Genomic DNA, 18,923 nt, shown 5'->3' on the forward strand with positions numbered 1-18,923 from the left:
TACCAGTCATTCAGGAAACGCGTTTATTGATGGGCTGCCAGGCGCTGAGCTCTGGGACTCCAGAAATAGCTTGATACTGTAACAAGCCTCTTGAGGAAAATGAAGTCTGTCCCCAAACAGACTCTGAAGTCGTCCTGCCCGGGCCTGGGCTGCCTTCCATGCCAATCCGTGGGACTTGATTTCCTTGACAGCCATGCTCTTCACCCTTTCGGGCCCCCCCACTCCCCGGTCTGCACAGGCTAGGTGTCGGGAGAGCCAGGCACTGTGACAGGCACCCCCCACCCCAAGCGGGGGGGGCTGTCCTGGCTCCGGCCCTGATATCAGGTGGCTGGGCTGGTGGGAAGCAGTGGGGTCAGGAGAGGAGGGGGCCGGGATGGTTGTTTGGCTCATCACAGGTGTACTAAGGTTTCCCTAGCTGACTCCAAGGGGCGCAGACAATCTGCACATTGTCATCAGGGCTGCAGCATGGAGCAGAGGCACTGCTGTGAGGACAGCCCCAGGCCTGGGCCTGTCCAGGTGAGTGCCTCCAACCACCCAGCGCCCCCTCCTAGGACAGACACCCAGGGCATGCCCTGCGCAGGGGACGGGAGTGCAGGGCCCACCTCGCACACTTCAGCCCCTGCCTTCCTGAGCCAGCCTGCTCTCCGTTCTCTGCTTTAGGCCCCACAGACTGCAGTGTGCCCCCAGGTGAAGGCCAAGCCCGGCCCTGGGGGCTGCAGAGCCCCTGGCCTGCTGCTGCTGCTGGCACTGGCCGCTGCTGGGGCCGTGGCTGGCGGGCTTCTTGGCTTCGCTCACAGTCCCCCCAAGGTGAGCTCCTGGGGACCTGGCCAGGGCCACAGATAGTGGGAAGGGGAAGGAAAGGCCAGCACCTCCCAGCCCTCCAGTGAAGCCAGGGCTCAGAGCAGTGGCAGGAGGACCAGAGGGGTGGGGGGGTCGGAAACCTCGCAGTAGAACGGGGGGGGGTGTCGGGGGCTGCCCCAGCCTGCCCAGCTGAGCTCTAGCTCCCCGATCTCAGCCTCTGCTGCAGATGCTCCGTCTGACCCTCCCAAGCCCCGGGGCACCCCGATCCAACCAAACTGCCCAGGTGGATGCGGCCCGGAATGTGGCAACCATCTGGGTGACCTCGGCTCAGAGCAACCGCAGCTGGGCAGTGCTGTTCGATGGGCAGAGTGTGAGTGGGCTGGGGGTGTGGCCAGCACCCGTGGATGTTGGGGTGGCCCTGCCTCACCCGCCTGCCTCCCCAGGGCTGCGTCTGTTACCGGCCCTCGGAACACCCAGCCTGCTTCCTCCGCCTGATGGAGCCCCAAGATCACGAGACCCTGCAGCTGCTGGTGAACATGTCCAGGGTAAGCAGCCCCATGCGGCCAGGCTCCCCGGGCCAGGGGACAGACAAAGGGTCCTGTGTACGGCCCAGGCCTGGGGCAGCTGCAGCTCTGGTTTCAAGGAACAGAAGGCCTGTCTTCCCTTGACCGAGGCTGCTGACAAGAGCAGAGGGTGGTGCTGGCAGCGGGCCAGCATGTCCAGGGATGCACAGGCCCTGCCCCAACCCGGGCAATGCCAGTGCCCCTGCGCCATGGCCCACCAGAGCCTTCTGTGCAGGGCCAAGGGCCCCCCGGCCCCAGCCAGGACACCCACTCTGCCCAGCAGCTGCTGGCAGTGCTGGGGGGCCGTGAGGTGGACCCTGCCCAGGTGGGGGATTCCGTGCGGCACCTCTGCATGAAGACACCCATTTACTGGGCCCGTCGAGCACAGGGTAAGTCGGGGCGGTGTCATGAGGCCTGGGCTCCTGCAGAACAGTCTGGGGAGAAGGGGGAGGAGCCCTCTGGGGTTCACGGAGGCCCCTTCCCCCAGGGCCCCGGAGGCAGCGGCTGATCTACCTATGCATCGACATCTGCTTCCCCAGCAACATCTGCGTGTCGGTCTGCTTTTATTACCTCCCAGACTAAGTTCAAAGCCTGGCCAGTGCCCCAGGCCAGCCCCGTCACCAGTCACAGAGGGTGGCTGCCGGCAGGAGCTAATAAACCCTCCACCTGGCCGTAACGGTGTTCTCTGTGGCCTCGGGACACAAAATGGGTAGAGTCGGGGGTGGGGGGAGCACTGGCTTGGGGTTGGGCACCAGCCTGGAACCTCCAGGCCCTGTGGATCTGGAATTTCCGGAACAAGTGAAGGTTAGCTCAAGTAGGCTTCTGAGCCTTGTCACATCCACATAAGCAAATGGGAGCTGAGAGAATCCCAGGGCATACTGGCCTGGCCAGTCTAAGCCGGCTGAGGGGGCCAGGGTAGACCAGGCAGGTCCAGCTGGCCAGGCTGGTAGAGGCTAGCCCGTGGAGGTTCACTCTGACCTGGGCAGCTGGGCAGAATGAGTCCACAGGTGCTCCCTGGAGAGCCACCTGAAATCCCAGGGGGGCACGGGCTAGCCCAGCACACTGTCGTTGAAGGCCAAGCAGACAACAGCTTTCTGGTGGCCGCCATACTCTCTCTTGATCTCTCCCGTCTCCACACACCAGAGCCGGGCCAGGTTGTCAGAGGAAGCTGCAGGGAGGGGTGGAGGCAGCAGCTCAGAGTGCAGCCCCATGCCGGGCCCCACCAGAGCCTGGTTCCCAGGCAGCAGGAGTGCAGGCGGCTGCGGCAGGGACCGGGTTGGCAGCGCGGGGCGGTGGGGGGGGGGGTGCTCACCGGTGACGATGTACTGCGAGTCTCCCGAGAAGGCACAGCCCCACATCCAGCCGCGGGAGGACTCTCCTGGGTTGCTGCTCTTGATGCTGAGCTCTGTCATCAGGGAGAAGTTGGATGTCCTCCAAATCTTGCACGTCTGGTCGGCCGAGCAGGTGGCGAGAAGCCTAGGGGTGGGCGTGAGTGTGGTGGGGGTGTCGTCAGCAGCCACGCCCACACGGCACCCCTTTGCCGCACGAGGGCTCCGGCCCCCCGACCCCATACGCACGTAGAGTCGGGGCTGAAGCGGCACTGCAAGGCATAGCGGGTGTGCGCTGGGATCTTGGTCTTGGGGATAAGCTGTGTCACCTCGTCACCAATGCCCCCCGTCAGGTTCCAGACGTAGCAATTTCCCTGCGATTGGAGGGGAGTCATGGGACACCTGAGCCTTCGGTCTGACATGCGGAGAAGAAGGCCCTGGTGGCCAGACCCGGATAGAGGGGTGGCCATCCCACACGGGGCTGCACACCGGGATCTGGGGGCCGGGGACGTGTGACAGGCACAGCGGGTCCGGGCTGCGGGGAGCACCGGGCAGGCTGAGAGCAGGAGGCTTTCATGCAGAACGCTGCCGGTCAGTGGGAGCATGCGGAACAAGATGGGGGCAGGGCACGTCAGCGGGACCGGCGGAGGGCAGTGTGGGGACGCCACGGGACCAGCGATTCGTTGAGAGGTAAGGGATGTTGATGGGGAGAAAATGAGGCTGGGCGGGAGAGCGGGGCCACCCCGCAGTGTCCTGAGGCCACGGCGAGGAGCCAGGGCACCATGGCGTTTGTGCAGGGAATGGTGGGGTCGGGCTGGCGCCGTGGAAGGCTGTGCTGGCGGCTGAGGGAGGGTGGTGTGGGGGCGGAGGGTGTCAGTGAGGGGGGGGGCAGCCACGGGGAGACTACAGCCGCTGTGTGGGGAGAGGAGGCAAACTTGGGCCTGGAGGAGCCAAGGAGAAGAAGGAAGTCGACACTTGAGAAGTTCTGGAGGTGGGAGTGATGCTCGCTGGCTGAGCTATGGCAGTAGTGAGAGGGGGCGTCAGGAGCAACACCCCGCTTTCTGGCTTTGCTGGCTGGGGTGGAGCTGGAGCCCAGGATGAGGAAGCAGGCCCGGGGGGGAGGGGAGGGGGGGAGTCTGAGGAGCATCTGGGGAAAAGCCACGTGCAGGGAATCAGGAAGATCAGGGACCGGGTGCTGAGCTGGCCTCTCCCGGTGCGCTCACACCCCAGACTCACGGTGCTGTTGACGGCCGCCATGTAGCTGGCATCGGGGTCAATGTGGGCCGACGTGATGGAGACCTCAGGCTCAGGTATCAGCTGCTCGTTGTGGTCAGTTTTCAAGTCCCAGATGTGGATGGCGCCACTCTGGTCACCCACAATGAGCTCCGCCTGGGGTGCAGGGGAGGTGAGAGAGGGCGGGTCCCCTGCCCTCCAAAGCCCCACGGTGCCCGGCCCTGTGAATGCCCCTCACCTGGTTGGGGTGCAGGCACACACAGTTAATGGGTGCGTTCACCTGGAAGATGCGCTGGCACTGCAGGTTCCGGGACCTTTGGGGTGGGCACATACGCTCTACTGGACGCTGCTGGCGCCCCCACATGCTCTTTCCCCTGCTGATAGCAGCGGCCTTACAGCAGACACGAGGGAGACTCGGCCCCCCCCGGGGGCAGCCCCTCGCCCCGGGTGGGACTCACTCTGATGCCATTCACTCTCCATAGCTCCCTGTGGTATCAGGCTGAGGCCGGGCTCCTCCGTGTGTGGCTTCACCCCTGCCCTATCCTGCTTTCGTCACCGCCCTCAATAAATCACCCGCACAGAAAACCCCGTCTCAGCCTCTGCTTGGAGGGCCCTGGCCTGAGACAGTCCCGGCCTGGCCCCCCACCCCCACATACCCGGCCACAGGCCCCTCCTGCCCGGTGCCCCACACCTGAGGTCCCAGATCCGGGCCGTGCAGTCCTCCCCACCCGTGTACATCCAGCGGCCGTCCTCATGGAAGCCCACGGACGCGATGTTCTTGTTGACCCCGTCGTAGCTGATGATGGGGTTGGGGTTGTTGGAGCTGAGATCATACATACGAATGTGCTGGTAACCTAGGGGCACAGGCTAAACTGAAGGGTGGCTGTGCCCAGGCGGGCCCACCAGAGATCAGGGGTCAGGTTGAGGGTACAGGTACCTGCAGCAGCGATCATGCTGCGGTCAGGCGTGATCTCCAGTGCGTTCACCTGCTAGGTCTGTTAAGGAGGAGGATGAACAGAGCACTCGAGGCCCCCACCATCTGGCTCGGCTGCTGCATCCTTTCCAGCCCAGGAATCCCTTCCTTTGCCCAGGCTGTTACCCACCCGGCATCCTTCCCAGTACCGCCCTCCCCACCTCCCCACCGGAGGATACAGAGTCCTGATGCTGCACCGTGCGGGTGCAGATCCCACTGTGCGCCTGCCAGAACCGCACTGTGTGGTCATAGCCTGCAGTGGCCAAGATCACCGGGTCACTGCCCACCGTGCCGGGGGACGTGTTCATGGTGTGGAAGAAGGCTCGGGCCTGCACAGGACGCGACTTCTGAAAGGCAGTGGTCAAAGATCAGAGCATCTGCACAAGAGAGGAGTGTGCAGTATTTACGAAATACCCTCTAGGCCCACTCGGTGCTGAGAGATAGGCATTATCATCCCCATTTTAGAGAGGTGGAAACTGAGGCTTAGAGGTTCAGGGGACGCATGACAACCTGAGGACAGCTCCGAGCTCCAAGGCGCGTGCTCCGTTCCCCGCCCCACGGACCGGGCCGGGATGCCCCCCACCCGCAGCCGGCAGGGGGCAGTCACGCCCGGGGCGCCTCTCTGCCGCAGGGGCGGGCCGCGCATGCGCAGGGCGGTGGAACGGCCGGAGAGGAGAGCCGACTGCAGCGGCTGCGCATGCGTACCAGGCCGGCGGCTAAGCCTGATGGGAGGGGGCGCTCTCTGGCCGGACCCTCCGGCTCCCCGGTGCTCCGCCGACAGCCCTGACTCTGTCCCACTGGGCCAGCTTCCCCCAGGCGCGCTCTCCCGGCCACCCAGCGGCCGCTTTCTGGCCCTCGCCCCGCGGCCACCGTACCTTACATGCAGCTCTGCGCTCCGCCGCGGCCCAGGACGGCGAGCGGAGCCAGAGCGAATCGATAGAGGCCGCGGCCGAGCGTAGAGTTATCGATGGGTCCTTAAGGCGACACCACGCGACTTACGCGGTGATGGTGGGGCGAGACCAATGTTCTGGGGCGGGAGGAGCCAGTAGAGGCCTCCGTGATGCCTGGCCGCAGCCTTCTCCCCACTCGGGCCCCGCACCCTTCAGACGGCTACCCATTTTCCAGGCTTGGTCCCGAGGCCGGGCCGCCCCAGTCCCTCTCCTCCGTCTCCTACCCCCCACCCCTGGCTAGGATGCCCACGTAAGTTGGAGGACGCTCGCCCACTTAACATTTGAATTTCAGGTAAGCAACGATAATTAAAAAAAAAAAAAAAAAAAAAAAAAATTTTTTTTTTTGTATAAGTATATCCCATGAGATATACTTATCCTAAAAAGTCACTCGTTGCGTATGGGGAATTCACATGTAACTGGGCGTTCTGTAGTTCTATTTGCTAGACATGGCAATCCTAGCCTGGGTCCTTTCAGTCCTCTTCAGCCCTGGCCTGCCCCGTTTGTCCGCCCACTCAGCCTCAGTGACCCCTCCAAAACTGGGGTCCCTCATGCCTCCGGTACCATTCAGCGCTCCCACATTCCAGGCACTGTGGCCTCAGCTCCCCCGTGGTTTCTTCTTCCCGCCATGCTTACAAACGTAGCTACACACCTCCCTTCCTTCCTCTGGCTCCTTGACCAAGGCCACAAACCCCCAGGATGCCCCCAGGCCCTGGGTCCCAGGAACCTTCCGCACCTCCCTCTTTCCTTCCCCTCAGCCCCAACCTCCCCCTCCAGCAGGCCCTCTGCACGGTTCTCAACACCTTTCTGACTCCTGCGTCCTCATTTCTCACTCACCCCTCAGCCCACTGTCATCTTGTGCCCCCAGCACTCCAGTGAAAATATCACAAGGTCACTGACGGTCTCACACTGACAAACCCGATGCATACTTGTCCTTCTGCGTCTTGACACATCTGCACAGTGCTTGACAGCGCTGCTCCTGGAAGCTCCCCTTGCCCCTCAGCTTCCTGCCAGTCTTTCTCTGCCTTCGCCTAGAGGCTGGTCCCCTACACAGTTCTGGTCTCTGCACGCCACTCACCCTGAGGGGCTCGTCTGTGCTCCGGGACTTCCAGTGCCACCCCTGTTCGGGGGCCTTGCACCCTGTCTCCAGCTCAGATCCGCCTCCCTGGTAGACTTGTCCCTTGAACTCCCCACACACAGCTCCACGTCCCGTGGCCGAAACAGTCCGTTATGGACCTCCCCCAAACAGCTTCCCCTTCTGTGTGCCAGAGGCATCCATCACCCCCTCTGCCAGAGCGACCTCCTACCCTGCCTCCCTAGCCCCACTCTTGCCCCCATCCAGGCTGCCCTTCACATTGCAGAGTGGTCTTTTATTTTTTTTTTTTTTAAGATTTTATTTATTTAAGGGAGAGACACAGCGAGAGTGGGAACACAAGCATGGGGGAGTGGGAGAGGGAGAATCAGGCTTCCCGCCAAGCAGGGAGCCCGATGCGGGGCTCGATCCCAGGACCCTGGGATCATGACCTGAGCCGAAGGCAGATGCATAACGACTGAGCCACCCAGGCGCCCCCAGAGTGGTCTTTTAAAAACCTAGAAGCCCTCACGGGTCCCCCTCCCCGGCCAGGCCCCTGGCCCCCCGCTGACCTTGCAGCGTTCTCATCTCTCCACGGGCTCCATCCTGCCAGAGTGGGCAACAGCCTTGGGATTCCACCGATGCCACACACTCCCTTCTGAGCCGTTGCCCTTGCCCCACCGAGGATGCGTTCCCCAACACCTCTTTACATGCCGAACTCAGGGTGGTCAGCACCTTTGGAGCATTTTGAGGGCTTATTCTGTGGGAAGCATTATGCTGCTGTTTTTGTTTTAATTGAGGTAAAATCCACACACTAAGAAATCAACCTTTTTTTTTTTTTTTAGATTTTATTTATTTATTTGACAGAGAGAGACACAGCGAGAGAGGGAACACAAGCAAGGGGGAGTGGGAGAGGGAGAAGCAGGCTTCCCGCAGAGCAGAGAGCCCGATATGGGACTCGATCCCAGGACTCTGGGACCATGACCTGAGCCGAAGGCAGTTGCTTAACAACTGAGCCACCCAGGCGCCCATGAAATCAACCATTTTTTAAGGTGTTTATTTTTTTAAGTGCTCTGTGCACCCAATGTGGGGCTTGAACTCATGACCCTGAGATCAAGAGTCACATGCTCTTCCAACTGAGCCAGCCAGGAGCCCCTGAAATGCACCATTTTTTAAGTGAACAAGTCAGTGGCACTTAATACATTCACAGTTCCAGACAATCACTACCTCTGTCTAGTTCCAGAACATGTTCGTCACCCCAAAGGAAAACCTCTGTGCAGTCTCTCCCCATTACCTCTCCCCCCTCAACCTCCCAGCCCCTGGCAAACACCAATCTACTTTCTGTCTCTATGGATTTGCTGTTCTGGATATTGCATATAAATGGAATCCGACAGTACATGGCCTTTGTCCCTGGCTTCTCTCACTGAGCATCGTGTTTTCGAGGTTCATCCAGGTGGTAGCAGGTGTCAGAGCTTCATTCCTTTTTATAGCTGAATAATATTCCAGTGTGTGGCTGGACCACATTTTGTTTACCCACTCACCTGCTGATGGATGCTTGACTTGTTTTCACTTTTTGGCTATTAGGAATTATACTGCTGTGAAGGTTCCCACACAAGTGTCTTTCGGAGTACATGTTCTCATGTCTCTGTATACTAGGAGTGGAATTGCTGGGTCACATGGTAACTGTCTAACTTCTTGAGGAACCGCCAGACCGTGCTGAACGTTTTCCTGCATTATGCATCAGGTCTTCATACTGGCTCTGCGAAGGAGAAACCACCCTCATTTTGGAGACAAGGAAACTGAGGCTCAGAGGTGTCGAGTCATACGTTCCAGGGCACACAGCTGGAACAAAGCAGAACCTATCGTGCCGGCTCTAGGACCTCTTGAGCCCTCCTAGGCCATTGCCTTCAGCTAACAGAGTGAATCCAGCTCCCCGCTGACCTTGCCCCTTCTGGGCATCCCCGACACCTTGCATGTCCTTCTCATCCTCCTCTCTGAGTGCTGGAGCTCTGCCGGGCTCAGAGGCAACTCTGGGAGGGCCAGATGAATATGTGGGGTCGCAATGCTGGGAGACTAAGAGCTCTGTGCACCCCAGCACCTGAAGGACATCCAGAGCAGTGTGAAGCCACCAAGGAGCCTGAGGGCAGGAGAGAGCGGTGGGGCTAAGGGAAGGCTGGAGGATGCCACGTGTCTGTGGGTCCCACCTTTGTCCCAGAGGCCAGGCCCTGGGCTGTTGGCCTTTCCTGTGGGGCTCTGGATAGAGCCTGGGGACCGCATGTGTCCTATGCCTAGTGCTAACGGACGGACGGGGTGGGGCTCCCCACCCAGCCTGAGCTGCCCCAGCATCTATCTCTGCTGGGCAGGAAGAGGGGCCAGGACGCACGGTTGTCAATCCCCTTTTAGGGACCAAGCACCAGCTGAGCGCTTTACCGAGGTGGCATGCGTGAGAATGATGGTAACCTTGGCAGCTGAATGCTGTGTGCCCCCTGCAGCCCGTGGGGGGGTGCATTCCGTCATCCCCATTTCATACGTAAGGGGCTGGGCATCAGGGCTCTGGGGGGCTGGGAGGGGCACCAGGGGCAGCCCCAGCTGCTGGGCAGGAGCAGGGGCTGCGCAGGCCCCCAGCGGAGATGGCCATGCAGCTGGGAAGGGGGCCAGCCTGGGCTGCAGTGAAGCAGCCGCCAGCCCTACTCCAGCCAAGCTCAGCAGCTCTGCTGGCTCAGCAGCCCCTCCTCCCGGGATCCTCAGAGGCCTGGCTTCCTGGAGGGCTGCCCAAGTCCCACGCCTCTGCATCTTCATCCCCCAGCCCGAGCGGCTGGCCTGCCATGCCAGCCCCCCTCCTCAGGCTGGGGGGACCGCAGGCAAACGCACATCTCTGTTTTCACGTGGACCCTCCCATCATCCCTGGGCTGCAGGCAGAGCTGCTGGCCCATTTTACAGATGAGGCAGCTGAGTGTCAGGGCTTGTCCAAAGCTGCTGGGCTGGCTGGTAGCAGATCTAGGACCTCTTGAGTATTCCTAGGCCATTACCTTCATCTAACAGAGTGAATCCAGCAGAATGTGTACAGCTTTCTTCCCAGGTCCGTGTTCCTGAAGATGGACTCCACAGAAGGTACCCCCTTGTAGGTCTGGGGAGTGACTATGGGGTACCTGTTTGTGGGGTATAGACAGAGCTGGAAGTGGGGCGGCTGCAGGCGGGGCCAGTTCATTACCCAGAGGAATTAGAGAATTCTAATTTGGAACTTGGCCTTTCAGGACACGATGAAGGTATTTTTGTGCAGGTAGGAGGATAGGACATATTTTACTTAATCAGTTATTAGCATGGTTTATGACATTTAAATATCTCGACATTTGGTGTGTGGGCCTCTGTTTTGTACCCTTGCCCCAGGCCCTGCAAATGTTAGGCTCAGGCCAGAGTAGTTTCCCTTAGTCAGCAAAAACATAAAAATAATGGTCAGGACAATAACTATCTTTTCGTTTGTATCCTTTGTAATGCTTCTCGTGTGCCAGGCACACTGCTAGGCTCTGCAGATACTAAGATGAGTAAAATATAGCCCCTCCAGGTACAGAGAGCCAAGAATATCACCATACCCACAGAGCCACTTGCTGAGCACTTACTAAGCTCTACAGGAAGGTGCTTTATGGATACCATCACAAGTAATCCTCGAACAACTTACGGAAACCTCTCATTCTCACCCCCATTTTACAGAAGGGAAACCAAGGCTCAGAAAGACAAAGTGACCAGAAGAACAAACCCAGTAAGAGGCAGAACTGGGACAAATGCTGAGGCGAGTGTGGGTTCAAAGCTCAGACTCATGACTTTGAGATTCTAGGACCTTAGGCCGGTCACTTGGCTTCTCTGAGCCTCAGTTTCTTCATCTGTAAAATGGGCACAGTAAATCTATGAAGTGACCAGCATGGTGCCTGAACCAGCAGATGCCCAGGAAGTGGTCACGATAAAGGATGGGAGGGAAGGACCTTTGTGTTTAGGGACCCCACACCACCCCCTAGGAGCCCAGCATGTGCTGGGAGACCTAAGCTTGCTACCTAAACTCCAAGGAAGACCCTATAGTGGGGACTGATTAGCTGCGTGGATCAGGGGATCCTAGTGCCTGCTGCTTCCCCCCCCCCAACCCGGCCGCCTTCCTCTTGGACCTGCTTGATGGTCTGGCTGTAGGAAGAGGGGTGTCAGGCCATCATATGTGTAGACCCCTCCAAAAGCTCTTGACAGCCTTGCCCTGGTGAGGTGATGATCTGCCCCTCCCTGCAAATGAGGAAAGTGAGCCTGAGCCAGGACTCAGACCCCAACCCATCTGTCTGTGGAATACTGCAGCCACGACAAGGGTGAAGGCCCGAGGCCCAGGAGGTCAGAGGGGTGAGACCTCTGTGCACGTGTATGTGTGTGTGTACGCGCCTGTACCTGCGTGTGGTGCGGGCAGGGGAGCATGAGGGAGTGGGGACTGGTCAGAGTCTGTGGAGCAGGACTGTCCTGCCCCAGGACCCCCAGGGTCTGCGACTGGAGGCTAGAGGGTTAACAGACTTGGTGGGGGATCAGGGCAAGACTGTGACCCCATGGGTGCTGGGGATGGGGGGTTGAACCCCTATAGGTGGTAGGCTTGTGGGGCTGCACCCCAGTGGGTGCTGGGGGGCTGGCACTGGGGGTAGGGTTCAGGTTGAGGCTGGGGGGCAGGGAGCTGTTGCCCTGCATTGTTTATGGAGAGAGCTAGAGGCTGCAGGGGAAGAAGCAGCAGTTGGGGGTGGGGGTGCGGGTTCCCTGACACCGAATTCATTATTGGGAGATTCCTCTTCACAATCCCTCGACACCTCCCACGGGAACCACGGGCCAGAAGTGTCTGACAGCCTCTGGCAGGCCCGCTCCCGTGCCGCCGCGGGTGCCCGGGTCTCTCGGCGCCCGGGTCCCCGCCCGCCCACTGCCTCCGAGTCCCTCCCCCCCTTGGGTCCCGCAGCCTCTGGAAGCCTCTCTCAGGCTCAGCCTCGCGCCGCCGCCGTGCCGGGGCTCAGTGTCCAGCCCCCACCCCGGCGGCTGCCGTCCCCAGCCCCTGGCGGTCGCCCCGGGCCGCCGACTCTCCGCAGAGGCCGGCCGGGCCGGCGCGGCCCGCACGTGGGGAGGGGGCGTCTCGGGAGCACCGGGCCCGATGTAGGGGCGGAGCCAAGGAGCCGGGCGCGCGGCCGGCGCGGGCGGACGGAGGTCAGCGGCCGCAGGAGGGGGACCCAGGCGTCCGGGAGGCGGTGCCAGGTGCCGCGCCCCCGCCCTGGGCCGCCCCCCGCCCGTGACGCGCTCCCCGCCCCTCGGCGCCGGGAGCCCGAGCCCGAGCCCGAACCCGAGCCCGAGCCCGAGCCCGAACCCGAGCCCGAGCCCGAACCCGAGCCCGAGCCCGAGGACGGCGCGGGGCGCGGGTGGCGGAGGAGGCGGCGGGGGAGGCAAGAGGATGCGGCCGGGGCCGCGGGGCCGCCGCCGCCGCCTCTGAGCCGCGCCGAGCGCACGGAGCGCAGCCGCGTCGCTGCGGCCGGGCCGCGCCATGGGGAAGGAGCAAGAGCTGGTGCAGGCGGTGAAGGCGGAGGACGTGGGGACCGCGCAGAGGCTGCTGCAGAGGCCGCGGCCCGGGAAGGCCAGTGAGTGCGGGGGGCGCGGGCGGGCGGGGGCCACCGCGGGCGCCGGCCCCCCCACCCCTCCCGGCGCGCGGCGGCGAGGGTGGGGGGGGGATGCTGTCGGGTCCCCGGGGGCGGGGCGGGGCCAGCAGCGCCCAGACCCTCTGTCCGCACCCCCGCCCCAGTGCCGGAGGAGGGGCGGCACCGAGCGCCCGGCCGTCCCCCAAGCCCCCGAGCCGGCACCTGGCCGCGGGCGTCCCCCTCCCTTCCCAGGCTACGGGCTGACAGCTGGAGGGCTCTACTGGACCGTCAAAGGGCGAGGCGGATGCCGCCCCCCCCTTCCCCACCGTGGAGAGAGGGAGGGGGCCCGGGCAGTGAGGGGCGACCACAGGGCTGCCGGTTCCTGTCAGACCCCCTCCCCGCCCCATGTTTAATAACACGCTTTGCAGGAAATGGGGGGCAGGACCATGCTGGGGGTGTGGCTGCCCAGGCATGGCCGGCTGGGGGCCATTTACTCATGGGAGAGCAGAGGCCCAAGGTCGCCCAGCCCAGGGCAGGCTGTGCTCCAGGCAGGTGCAGACCCTGCCACGGACCCTGGTCCCCTCTGGCTTCCCTGCTGGGAAAGGGGCTGGAGAGGGGGGGAGGGGGCTACCACTAGCCATCCTGAGCTTGCGCTGTGAGGGCCCCTGGGAAGGGTTGGGAGCTTGGAGTCCTGATCCCAGCACTCATCCCAGCTCAGCCCAGAGCCTCCCCGGGGGCCACTGGAGATGGATGGATGGGTGTGTGGACCAGCTGCGTGTGCGGCTGCGCACGTATGGCCGTGTCAGTGTGTCGGGGCACCTGTGCGGGCGCGGGCAGGGCTCCGCAGGATGGCACGTGGGGTCTGGGTCCCCCACTCCCCACCCCACCCTCAGAGACTGGAGGTAACCCAGGGAGGCCCCTCCCCTTTCTCCAGGAAGCCTGCTGAGAACTGAGCGGGCCTTGGGGCTGGTGGTGGGGGCAGGAAGACCTCCTCCGGCTGCAGCCCCGTCTGCTCCGTGCAGTTAGAGAGCCTTGCAGGATCACATATACAGGCTGGCTCTGCCTTCCACACCCAAGGCCCAGGGATGGTCTGCCAGTTGGGGCGGGCTTCAGGGCCTCAGGGCTCAGAAACGGAGGGCTTCCAGGCAGAGGACAGATTGAGAGGTGGAAGGCTAGGTAAAGGTTTCCACCTAGTGGCCAGGTGACCTTGGGTACCGAGGACTCCAGCTCTCCAGGCCTCAGTCTCCTCATCTGTAAGATGGGGACATTGGCGGTTCCTGGCTCATAGCATTGTTGGAAGAACAGCGGGAGAGCCCACAGGAAGCCCGGGCACTTCATAAGTGCTCAGGAAGTGCTAACTATGACTGTTTCCGAAGGCAGCCCAGGATGGGCTTCCAGGGAAGTGGGGCATCAGATTCGGCCATCCAGAGGAGGTGCGGGGACTTGTCCCTCTACCTGGGTGTCCACCTGGAACTTTGCATTTGTGCCTGCCTGGTCTGCTTTCTGGGAGAGACACCTGCCCAGGCCCCCGTATCTGAGCTCTCTGACTCACAGGGGCGGGCATAATAAATCAGACAGAGAAATCCCTCCATGAATTAGCTCGGTTGTCATGGCAACACTGGCCTGCTTTGGAGTAAGATGTATTTTGATTCAGCAAAGTACAGCTGGAGTTTGGGCCATGGGGTGGGGGGCATCCAGCGGTGCTCTCTCAGGCCCCAGCCCCCCCCCCCGACTCCGGAGGTCTTCCCATAACCCTTGTTTCCATGACTTCCACCCCCTGCTGGCACCTTCCCTCCACCCCAAGCCCTGAGTGTTGCCCTGGGGTCTGTCAGCCGTGCCATCCTGCCTCGAAGGGAGCCTCCCCTGGCATGCATGCTCAGGCACCGGGACCCTCGGCCCCTGTCCTTGAGAGGAAGGAGACACTGCTCTGGAGGGAGCTTGCCAGGGTGGGGAGGGCCTTCTGCTGAGCAGGGGACATCTGCCCTTCCTTCTGGCCCCACATCCCCTTCCCCAAATTCACTGAAGACTACAGGCCAGTAAGCCTCTGTCCTCTCACCTTGGCCCACTAATACTTCCCTTGCAGCGTCTAGCCCAGAGCTCCCTGCCTGCCCTGGGGAGGCTGAGGGAGTGCCCTGCCCTGTGCTGCCACCAGAGGCCAGGACCACATCCCTACAGGGGACAGACGTGGCTCTGTGGGGCCGGCAGACCAGTGGTTTCTGTGGTTGGAGGAGCCTCTGAGCAGGGGGTGGAGGGAGGCCCCAAGGGTAGGGTGGGAGAGGGACTAAGGCTGGCTTCCCCAGGGCCTCTGCCGCCTGGAGTTTGGGGCTGACCCAAGAGCAGGGATGGTCCCAGGAAAGCAGTTAGAGGACTGAGTGACAGGAGCTGGGAGAGCCCATGACATGGGGTAGGGTGATGATGAAGTCTATTATGCCCATGACCCACGTGGGAGCTGCAGGACTGAGTGCCCTTGGGGAAAAGAGAAAGGGGGCTCCTGGGAGGAGTTTCTGGGGCCTTCATCTTGGTCCCCACTTGTCGCACCAATGCCCCCTTTCCCCCTCCCTGCCCAGGCCCCTCTGGCCATGCCTGCTCCAGCTTTATTCAGAGTACCTGTCTCTGTGAGGGGCTGCCTCCCTGGCACCAGGTGGGCTTCCAGTGTGCGACCTCCCTGGGAGCCCTCGGTCCCCCTTGCGAATCGGGGGGTGCTCCAAGATCTCAGGCTCTCCTCTTCCCCTTCCAGCTACTTTCTCCTCTGAGGGCAACTGCAGCGGGGGGTGGGGGGGTGGGAGATGACCTCACAAGACCCCCCCCTTCTATAGGGAGTAGTCTTCTGGGTGGAGACTCCCCCTCCCCACTGGTGTCTGTGCCAGGTCCTGGGTCTTGATCTCTAGCCCTTCTAAAATGACAGTGCCTGCAGGTGTGGCCAGGCTGGGGGCGGGGGAGACCTGGCTCCCCTGGAACTAACAAGAAGGGGCAGGAAACATCAGAGCTGGGCGGAGTGTTCCGGGGGGGAGAACATCCTGAGCGTGGCCCTGGGTGGGGGAGGGGACGCTACAGGACAGCAGTGGGGGGGGTCGCCAGCTTACCCAGCACCTCATAGGTGCCCGGCTCTGTTTCAGCCACCAAGGATAGAGCAGTGAGCAAAATAGATTTAAAAAACCCTCATCCTTTTGGAGCTTGTACTTTAGTGATGGAGATGGACAACAACCAAGATAAATAGTAGTGATAGGAGCTAGAGAGAGAAATACAACAGACACAGGACAGGATGGGGTTGCTGTTCTAGATGGGGAGCCCAGCGGGGCTCCTCTGAGCAGGTGACATATGGATAAAGTCCTGAAGAACGTGAGGGAGGGAGTCATGGAGATAACCGGGGGAAGAACTGCACCCCTCACATATACACAGCATGTGCAAAGGCCCTGTGGCAGGGGCGGCCGGTGTGTGGGAGCATCATCAAGGAGACTTGTGTGGCTGGAACAGGGGTGATGAGAAAGTGAAGCAGGAGGGCTGTGTCTTGTGGGCCATTGTCCAGTGCTGGCCCTCAGCCCCAGTGACACGGGCGCTGTTGGAGGGTCTTCGGGAGAGGAGCGGTGGCAGTGGGATCTGACTCATGTTCTCACAGGGTCCCCCTGACCTCAGTGGTATGCAGGACAGACCCAGGGGCAGGGTGGAAGCGGGGATGCCAGTAGGGAAGTGATGGCAGCGATCCTTTGAGAGATGCTGGCCTGGTCAGGGTGGGGACATGGCAGTGGTGGGAAGTAGTAGGATTCTGAGTGTGCTTTGAGATGGTCTTGAACGTAGAACCAATAGGATTTGCTGGTGGAGGCGCTATAAGGTACTTGGGGCTGACTCTGAGGTTTTGGCCTGGACCACGGAGGGAAGGGTGGTGTTGCTGCCACCTTAGATGGACGTCAGGGCCAGCAAAGTGCTGAGCAGAGGGGAAAGAGCGGGGCCGTGTAATGCCTCCACTCCCCTCTGTGCGGGAGGAGCCCCTTGCTGCAGAGGGTGGGGGTGGGATTCCCACAGAGCTAATATTAGTAACTGCCGCTTATTGACCGACTCTGTGCCAGACCCTTCCTGCTTTAAGGGTGGACAAGCCCTAAGGCCTATGAGCCTGGCCCCCTTAAACCCCCTTTGAGCTCAAGGCCAAGGCCATAGGGCTAGTAAGAGCCCAGTGAGAGTTTGGACTTGGGTCCATCTGCCTTCGTGAGCTTTGTGGGCCATCGGGGCCTCACACCCTGCATCCAGCAGCTGAGAGCCGAGTCCAGAGCAGCCCTGGATGCTGTGGGTCGCCAAGCGGGTCCTGGAGCAGCCCCTCTGTGACTCGACTCCCTTGGGTTCCTGCTGTCAGGGACCCCCGCCCCCACCCCTGTCCTGGGCCTGGACAAAGGGGCTTCTGTCCTGCCAGTCCTTCCGTCACGGAGTGACTGACCCACAAATGGGTTATGTAACCATGGCCCAGACAGGCAGGGGCTTGGCCTGAGTCCGGCTGGCCCCGAGCCCACAGGGAGGGCGTTGGTGGGCTCCCCTCCTCCAGCAGTCAGCTGGTGGAGGCCAGGACCGGGGAGGCCCAGGAGGAAACTGGGGCCCCAAAGAGAGGGCTTGGGCCCCTCGGCTTCGGGTGGGCTGATCCCAGGACCCAAATGGGCCTGCGGAGATGTGGTGGCCTTTCTTGTGTGGTCACTCAGGGGCACCAGCCCACTTGCCTGCCTCCCCTTCCTGCCTCTCCAGGCAGGACTCATCCACATGGACAGGCCCAAGGCTGGGACTGGGGGGAGGCTGCACCCTGAAGATGCAGATCTTCCCCCAGAGATACCCCAATTTCCGGGTGTTCCAGCCTTCCCAGGCCACCCCCGGCCCCATCTGGGTCCTTCTGAGAAACAGATTGTGCCGGCTCTCTCCCTCCCGCCATCGGCAGGTGCTTTGCCAGCGTCCCCGAGGAGGGGGTGCATGTGCACATGTGTGTGTGCCTGTGTGGGTGCGCAGCTCTGGCTTCCGTCCCCACATGGGGACGGGCCCAGAGCCCTTGGCTCTGTGAACTTGCAACACCTTAGTTCGGTGGAAAACCGGGGTCCAAAAGCTGGTACCTGGAGCTGAGTGCAGGGGACAGAGTTGAATGAATGAAGGCATGTTTCTTGATGAAAGATTTAAGACAGCTTTGGCTCCGAGCCTGCCGGGGTTGGACTGCCTCACTGTCTCTCTCCCACCCCCCTAGAGCTCCTGGGCTCCACCAAGAAGATCAATGTCAACTTTCAGGACGCCGATGGGTGAGTTCTCAGACGGGGAGCACCAGGATGGCATGGGGTGCGGTGGGGGGGCTCCTGTGGAAGGCCGGGTTGCCCGGCTCCTTGCCCATTCACACCCGTCGCCTGCCCCAGCTTCTCTGCCCTGCACCACGCGGCCCTGAATGGCAACACGGAACTGATCACCCTGCTGCTGGAGGCCCAGGCTGCTGTGGACATCAAGGACAACAAAGGCAAGGCCCGCCAGGAACCTCAGAGCCAGGGCGGGGGTCGAGGTCTGGGGTGGAGTCCCTAGAGACCTAAACGGTCCCATGATGGAGGCCCCAGCCCAGAGTCTTGGTCTGGGTCGAGACAGGTTTTCCTGGGATCAGCATCCTGCAGGCCCGGATTGGGTGCGGGGTCAAGGGCTAGCTCCCAATGGCCACCCCGCCCCCACCCGCTCCCAGGCATGCGGCCGCTGCACTACGCGGCCTGGCAGGGCCGGAAGGAGCCCATGAAGCTGGTGCTGAAGGCGGGCTCAGCGGTGAACATCCCATCCGACGAGGGCCACATCCCTCTGCACCTGGCAGCCCAGCATGGTCACTATGATGTGGTAAGGAGCACCCCAGGGGCGGGGCGCCGGGGCGGCGCCAGCCCAGCAGCCGCCCTGGGGGCTGACCGCATCCCGTGGCCCCACAGTCCGAGATGCTGCTGCAGCACCAGTCCAACCCGTGCATGGTGGACAACTCGGGGAAGACGCCCCTGGACCTGGCCTGTGAGTTCGGCCGCGTTGGGGTAAGTCTCCCCAGAGAGCTGAATGGGACTCTGTCTGCTCCGGCTGCCCCCCCAGGAGGGGGGCAGTGGGGAGACACACCTGTGACCTCCCACCCCACTTCCGGCTCCCCTTCTCTGACCCCTCCCTCAAGGTGGTCCAGTTGCTCCTGAGTAGCAACATGTGTGCGGCCTTGCTGGAGCCCCGGCCGGGGGATACCACCGACCCCAATGGCACCAGCCCCTTGCACCTGGCAGCCAAGAATGGCCACATTGACATCATCAGGTATGGCCGTGGCGGGGGAGAGGAGGGGGACCCGGCTGCGGGCTTCCTCCTCTGGCTGCATCATCAGCCGTGGCATGTGGTCAGTGGCCGCCCCCGCCCGGAG

General features: G+C 62.0%; 3 protein-coding genes across 10 annotated transcripts in view; 2 read left to right on the top strand and 1 right to left on the bottom strand.

Annotated features, from left to right (window-relative positions):
- MLST8 (MTOR associated protein MLST8) lies at positions 1–5,887 on the bottom strand. Of its 5 annotated transcripts, none has more exons than XM_036083243.2 (9): positions 5,774–5,887; positions 5,078–5,245; positions 4,863–4,911; positions 4,617–4,779; positions 4,164–4,239; positions 3,929–4,081; positions 2,942–3,066; positions 2,677–2,840; positions 1–2,532 (listed from the first exon to the last, which is right to left on the bottom strand). In XM_036083243.2, the coding sequence occupies exons 2-9, from the start codon at positions 5,204–5,206 to the stop codon at positions 2,414–2,416; spliced, it is 978 nt and encodes a 325-aa protein (XP_035939136.1). In that variant the 5' UTR covers positions 5,207–5,245; positions 5,774–5,887; the 3' UTR covers positions 1–2,413. The 5 variants fall into 5 exon arrangements, with proteins under 5 accessions (XP_035939136.1, XP_035939132.1, XP_035939135.1 ...); XM_036083239.2 differs by having other exon boundaries at positions 4,863–4,914; XM_036083242.2 differs by having other exon boundaries at positions 4,863–4,914; positions 5,078–5,275; positions 5,774–5,804.
- Positions 466–2,035, top strand: BRICD5 (BRICHOS domain containing 5). Its single transcript, XM_036083170.2, has 6 exons — positions 466–516; positions 661–807; positions 1,016–1,171; positions 1,245–1,346; positions 1,600–1,753; positions 1,852–2,035. Exons 1-6 carry the CDS (start codon positions 466–468, stop codon positions 1,944–1,946), a joined length of 705 nt encoding a protein of 234 aa, XP_035939063.1. The 3' UTR covers positions 1,947–2,035.
- The window catches only part of CASKIN1 (CASK interacting protein 1), a 24,902-nt gene continuing 9,245 nt past the window's right edge, over positions 3,267–18,923 (top strand). For 2 of the 4 annotated variants that reach the window (XM_078074956.1, XM_078074957.1), the window contains exons 1-6: positions 3,267–3,382; positions 17,757–17,808; positions 17,920–18,017; positions 18,231–18,376; positions 18,463–18,558; positions 18,690–18,820. In XM_078074956.1, the coding sequence (XP_077931082.1) occupies positions 3,268–3,382; positions 17,757–17,808; positions 17,920–18,017; positions 18,231–18,376; positions 18,463–18,558; positions 18,690–18,820 (638 nt within the window). In that variant the 5' untranslated portion in view covers position 3,267. Of the gene's footprint in view, positions 3,383–12,375; positions 12,551–17,756; positions 17,809–17,919; positions 18,018–18,230; positions 18,377–18,462; positions 18,559–18,689; positions 18,821–18,923 lie in introns of those variants that run through there. The other 2 variants (XM_036083233.2, XM_078074958.1) reach the window with 2 other exon arrangements.

Source organism: Halichoerus grypus, chromosome 6 (genome assembly GCF_964656455.1).
Source record: "Halichoerus grypus chromosome 6, mHalGry1.hap1.1, whole genome shotgun sequence".
Taxonomy (NCBI): Eukaryota; Metazoa; Chordata; class Mammalia; order Carnivora; family Phocidae; genus Halichoerus; species Halichoerus grypus.